This window comes from Carlito syrichta, unplaced genomic scaffold (genome assembly GCF_000164805.1).
Source record: "Carlito syrichta isolate Samal-C Ts95f unplaced genomic scaffold, Tarsius_syrichta-2.0.1 Scaffold309042, whole genome shotgun sequence".
In the NCBI taxonomy this organism is placed as follows: domain Eukaryota; kingdom Metazoa; phylum Chordata; class Mammalia; order Primates; family Tarsiidae; genus Carlito; species Carlito syrichta.
This window is the reverse complement of record NW_007253138.1, coordinates 771,505-777,971: the sequence shown is the minus strand read 5'-3', so window position 1 is coordinate 777,971 and position 6,467 is coordinate 771,505. Positions and strand designations below refer to the sequence as shown.

At 50.2% G+C, this 6,467-nt stretch overlaps 1 protein-coding gene across 1 annotated transcript in view; it reads right to left on the bottom strand.

Annotated features, from left to right (window-relative positions):
- Positions 1 to 6,467, bottom strand: part of LRP4 (LDL receptor related protein 4) — an 81,176-nt gene that overhangs the window by 53,800 nt on the left and 20,909 nt on the right. Inside the window, exon 3 of the mRNA XM_021716868.1 lies at positions 481 to 627. Within this exon, the coding sequence (XP_021572543.1) occupies positions 481 to 627 (147 nt within the window). The remainder of the gene's footprint in view (positions 1 to 480; positions 628 to 6,467) is intronic.

Sequence of the window (6,467 nt, the reverse complement as noted above, 5' to 3'; positions counted from 1 at the left end):
CTCCGGCGATCCTTCCGCCTCAGCCTTCCAAGTAGCTGGAATTACAGGCATGCGCTACCACACCCGGCTGATTTTTGATTTATTGTAGAGATGAGGTCTCGCTGCCCAGGCGGGTCTCGAACCCGCGGGCTCAGGCAATCCACTCACCTCAGCCTCCCAAAGGCGCGGGATTACAGGTTGAGCCACCGAGCCCGGCTGGAAAGACCTATTTAAAGAGACTGCCTGTTTTTTCAAGGGTGTTTTCTTTTATACTTATTTCCAAGTTTGTTTTATTGGACATAGATACAAAAAGAAACCAAAAGAAAGAGGATAGTTGGAGCCCTATACCTTGTGAAGAAACTGCCTAGATCCATCATCCTTGGAAGAATCCAGCCTTCTGAGGCTGACACAGTTGATGCCCAGAACACTCCAGCCTTGCGCCGGCTCCCATGCCCAAGTCCCTCTTCTACAACTTCCCACCATCCCGGGAAAGGTGCTTACTACATCCATCCTCATCGCTGTGGTCCCCGCAGTCGTTGTCTCCATCACACTGCCACTGGGCGGGGATGCAGGTACACTCACCAAGGGCACTCACTGCACACGTGAAGTGGCTCCGCCCACAAGCACACTTGGGGCTGCTGGCCAGGCCTGGGAGAGGGAAAAGGAACCAGTGAGGGCTCAGCTCCCGCTCAGCCAAAGTCCATTCCGAGGAAAAGGTAGAAGAGTCTAGCTCAAAGGGATTATCACCTAGGGAGCCACAGTGACCCCCCCAGGGGAGATGTGGACAATGAAACGGTGCCTTCCCCCCTCCCCGGGGGGTAGGGGGGAAGTGGTTCAGAAAATACTCTCTGACTTTGGGCTCACAAAGAGTCCAAGTGACCCATCTATGACAGGGCTTCTTTTGTGCAGCACCTCCAAAGGCCCAGAGGCAAATGATGCCAACCAGAGGCTTGATGCCCTTGGAGAAGGGGGAGCAGAGGACAAAGGGGTAATGTTGAGAGGCCTCCCCATCCTCCTCTCTAAAACTAGATCACAGGCTGCTTGAGTCCCCAGTTAGATGTTACTTTTTTTTTTTGAGTAGGAGTTTCACTCCGTCGCCCAGACTGGAGTGCAGTGGCACGCTCCCGGCCACCGCAGCCTCAACTTGCTGGGCTCCGGTGATCCTTCTGCCTCAGCCTTCCAAGTAGCTGGAACGACAGGTGTGCACTACCACGCCTGGCTAGTTTTTTTTATTTATTGTAGAGATGAGGTCTTGCCAAGTTGCCTGGGTGTGTCTCAAACCCGCTGCCTCAGGCAATCCATTCACCTCGGCCTCCCAAAGTGCTGGGATTACAGGCTGAGCCACCGAGCCTAGGCCATAGATGTTACTTTTGAGGAGGGTAACCAGGAGGAATGGGGCCGGAGGGGGAGGGGACCAGGCCATCTTAGGGCAGAGTAACTGGGACCCATCAGAGCCTTCCTGCTGTGGCACAGGCCACATCCTTGAGGAAGGCTGGCAGGTGCAGCCCCTCCCCCAGCTTCAGCAGCACACAGCTGGGCTTCCCTATTGAGCATCCAGCTATCTGCCTGGCCAAGTCCCATGACCGGCTGCTATGCCCCCTCTCCAGCGTGCCCTGCAGGATGCCCTGGGATGGCGTGTGAATGGCTCAGTGCCCCGCTCCAGCCTCAGCTGGAACAAAGGGTTCTGCCAGGGTCACTCTCCCCCCTCCCAGCATTCATCCAATCCGCTGGGCTGCTCTGCTCGCAGCTGGGGAAGGAGGGGGCCACCCCTCATTGCTCATCTCTCTCCCTTGCTTTCTTGTTCTCTTCCTCCCCTCAGTTAGGCCCTGCCCTCGAGGCTGAGCTGGAACAGGGAAGAAGTCAGCTCTAAATGGTCACCCTTCTCCCTTTACTATTCACCTGGCCAGCTTCTCGCCCTTGGCTCATCCCTTGATAGACATCCTTGCTTCACATTACAATTCCTTGGATCAGCCTAGGGCTTAGGGCCCAGAATGAAAAAGTGTGCTGCTATGGCCTCCAAAAGCAATGAGAGGGCCCCAGACCCCTCGCTCTCCAGTTCAACCCCAAGAGCAATTAGAAGGCAGAGCCTCTTACCCTGCAAGGGATGGATGGATGGATGGATGGATGTCCATGGATGGGATCTGTGAACTCCTGAAGCTACAGGTAAAATGTACATTTCTGGGGTGAGGGACCACAGCTTTCCCCAGATTCTCAAGTGAGGCCTGACCCTCCCCCTCCACATGCTACAGGAATTAGCTGCCCTAGAAAAGATTCAGGATTTCCTGAGGAAGCCAAGAGGGGTCCGTTTGGGAGGTACAGCATCTCTGTGCCTCACAAGAAGGCCTCTCACTCACTCCATGCCCAGTGCTCCTCTCTCCTGGTCTCTCTGCAAATGCAGGGCAGAGGATTCTTTTCCAGGAAGCACTGAAGCCCCAGCTGCCCCTGCCTCAGTCCCATTCTTTTTGGCCCATCCTGAGATCTCTGAGGAGGGTTGATGGCTTTTCTCAATCAGATCCCAGACAACAGAGTCTGCAGAACTTCTATATAGGATGAACTCGTCACAGCTACAGGAATCCCTTTGGTGAACTCTGGGTGAAACAGCAAAGATGTTTATCACACTCCACGTGATGGGGCTCCCCAGCACAGAGATCCCCTTTACAGGGAGTCACGGTGAAGTGGAAGGATAAGGCTAAACCAGTGGCTCTCAACCAGGGATATTTGGTCTCCCAGGGGACATCTGGCAATATCTGGAGACATTTTTTTGTTTTCATGATTGGCAATGCTACTGGCATCTAGTAGGTAGAAGCCAGAGTTTCTGCCAAACACCCTAAAATGCACCCACAGGTCCTACAACAAAGAATGATTAGGCTGAAAATGTCAATAGAGGTTGAGAAACCATGCTTGCTACACACAGCAGGGAGTAGGGATGCATCAGCGGGGAGTTGGGGACAAAAGAGGTGTCAAGGACAGAGAGGAGGGCCTCCAGGTGGCTCAACCCAGTAATCCCAGCATTTGGGAGGCCGAGGCAGGGGACTGCTTGAGCCCAGGAGTTCAAGACCAGTCCGGGAAACATAGCAAGATCTCATCTCTACAAAAAAATTAAAAAATTAGCCAGGCGTGGTGGCACACCTGCAGTCCCAGCTACTCGGGGATCTGAGATAGAAGGATCCCCTTGAGCCCAAGGAGGTCAAGGCTGCGGTGAGCTGTGATGGTGCCATTGTGCTCCATCCTGGGCAACAGTGTGAGACCCTGACTCAAAAAACAAAAACAAAACAGAAAAACCCAGAACAGAGTGGAGAGGAAGAAGTAGGGAATAGGGCAGGCAGAGAAAAAAGCCCTGAACCTGGAGCAGACACAACTGGGTTCAAAGTTCCATGGATCAGTTGTATGACCTTGTGCAAGTCACTTTAGCTCCCTAAGCCTCGGTTTCATCGTTTGGAAAAAAAAAAAAGCCACAAGAAATGAACACAAAAATAAAGGTGTAAGAAACTAACCTCGTGTCTTGACACACCAAAAATGTTCACTAACGGAGGCTAGGGTGTGGGGACACGGGGATGTGGGAGCTGAGATTTTTCCAAAAGGCCTTGATAGGAAGAATCTGAGTACCAGAATGGGGCGATCAGTATCCTAGTATTGCAGGCAAGTGAAAAAGAATACCAAAGGTAGAGAAGGCCTTCAGCCTCCTTTCTTTTCTAGGACTCCACCCCCGCCTTTGGCTGAGTGATAACAGAAGTCCTGACTTCCCCGCGCAGACTTCAGGAACAAAGCATTCCATTGGGTGGGCATCAGGCTAGTCGCAGGCGGTTGAAGCGTCTGACTTCCTGCATGTCAAATCAACATCTCCACGTCAGCGCTGCAGTGAGGGTCAGGCAGCCACCGGTCAGGCAAACCCTTGACTTGGGCATTCACACAGTGAACAGACACATTATACCCCAAGAAGCCAACTCTTCTGACAACTGCTGCCCCTCTGGGGTCCCCAGAGGTAGAATTCTGCCTTTTCCTTCAAGTCTTGGCTGTGATCATAAAGGCAACTTTTAACCCTTTTTAAGGAAAATAATGGCGAGTAAAGAAAGGAAACAAATGGCTGTGGGTGGTGAGAGGCAGCCTTCATTTTAAGAAGTGATGAATTAGAACACGTAGCTATGCTTCTGGCCAGGAGAGCTATTTGCCCTGCAAGTTCCCTCAGCCTTCAGGGGCTTGGCTCTCCCTTACACCTAATGCAACTCAACAACGAAAAGGTCTCTCCCAAGGTGTTCGCTACCTTTGGTCATGAAATCATCCAGCTTTTGGGATACATGTCAGTGTTCCCATGGGACCTTCCTGAGAGGTTAACCAAAATCTTACCATTACCATCTCATCTCCCTCACCTCAGTCACCTTGTCCATTAGTTTCTCACTGCTCTATTTTTTTTTTTTTTTGAGGTGGAGTCTCACTCTGTCACCCAGCCTGGAGTGCAGTGGCACCCTTATGACCACCCCAGAGTCGACCTGCTGGACTCTGGCGATCCTTCCGCCTCAGCCTTCCAAGTAGCTGGAACTACAGGTGCACGCTACCGCGACCGGCTAATTATTTTTTTATTGTAGAGACGAGGTCTCACCAAGTTGCCCAGGCTGGTCTCGAACCCCCTGGCTCAAGCAATACACTCGCCTCAGCCTCCCAAAGTGCTGGGATTACAGGCTGAGTCACCAAGCCTGGCCTCACTGCTTTCTTTTAAAGGAAAGAACATTCATCTGGTATACCAGACACATTGTAACTCAGTAATAGACAGCACAGCTTCTGGAATCAGAGACACCTTAAGGTTGAAATTCTACAACCTTGACAAGTTAGTTAATGCCTCCATGCCTCAGTTTCCTCTTCCATAAAATGGGAATATTAATAGTTCTACCTCAAAGGGCTTTGTAAGATTAAATTAAATATAATACATGTAAACTGCTTAGCACAGGGCTGGCACATAGCAAAAGCTTCATAATAATACAACCATCCTTTGCTGAATACTTACTAGATGCCTAGGAAATACTTTCCTGTGGGCTTTTCATGCCCTCAACAACCCTGGGAGGTGGCACTGTTATTATTATCACCACTTCACAGTCCAGGACGAGACACAAAAAGGTTAAGTCTGTAGACAGATCACACAAGTACTAAGGGTTGGGGTCAACATTCAAACCCAGGCTGGTAATGATACTTCTTCCCAATAAATAGTATTACTATTGTGAGAATTTCCAAAACCCCAAGGCCAAAAGGGAAATTTACAACTTCTGGGTCTCCTCCCTTTATGCATTCTCTATTTGCAATTAGGCAGTGAGTTTATGGATCTCAAACAGTGACCTCTCCCTCAGGTTACTCAATTTTCCTTGCCCTAAGATAAAGTGATAAAGCAGGGAAAGTCTACGGTCCCAGGGCTTTTGAACCAGTGCCTCAGTGTTATGTTGGTCCAGAAAGGAACAGGACTTCTGATAACAAATAATCATACTTTGCAATTTCTCTTTAGTTTGCAAGCATATGGATTTGCATTCTCATTTAATCATTACAATAAATCTGAAAAGTTACTGTAGTGCCCATTTAACAAGTAAGGTTGCCTGCTTTGGCCACGGTCATGAGATAAGTAGGAGAGCCAGGATGGCAGCCCCATTCTGACTCTTAGAGCAGTGTTCTTCTCTTAGTGTCATCTCAGAATCTGGACGTTCAATAAGCTTTCCAGGTGACATCAATGCACACTCAAGAGTCTAGAAGCACTGCTCTCCACCATCCCATAGCATGCTTAACTGAAGGTGGACCACACCTGTCACGCGGAGGCACATGGATGGTCAGTGACGACACAGAGCTACAGAACAGCTTTTTCAAGTAGAACTAGGGATGAGAAGGCTTAAGGAGTGTTCTGTGAATATTCTAGAGTATGGCGGCTTGGCAGCTACCCTGGTATGGAAGGGATTAGGATGACAGTGGGAAAGAGAGGAATCATCACTTATTTCAGACTACTTTTCTTTTTTCTTTTCTTTCTTTTTTTTTTTTTTGAGACAGGATCTCACTCTATTACCCAGGCTGGAGTGTAATGGCATGATCCTGGCTTACCACAGGATTATGATCTCCTGGGCTCAGGCAATCCTTCTGCCTCAACCTCTTGAGTAGCTGGGACTACAGGTATGTACCACCACACTCGGTTAATTTTTTGATTTTTTTTTTTTTTGTAGAGATGAGATCTTGCTGTAGCCTAGGCTGGTCTCAAACCCCTGGACTTAAGAGATCCTCCCAGCCGGGCTCGGTGGCTCAGCCTGTAATCCCACGCCTTGGGAGGCTGAGGTGAGTGGATTGCCTGAGCCCGCGGATTCGAGACCCGCCTGGGCAGGCGAGACCTCATCTCTACAATAAATAAAAAATTAGCCAGGCATGGTAGCGTGTGCCTGTAGTTCCAGCTACTTGGAAGGCTGAGGCGGAAGGATCGCCAGAGCCCAGCAGGTCGAGGCTGCGGTGGCCGGGAGCAGCCACTGCAC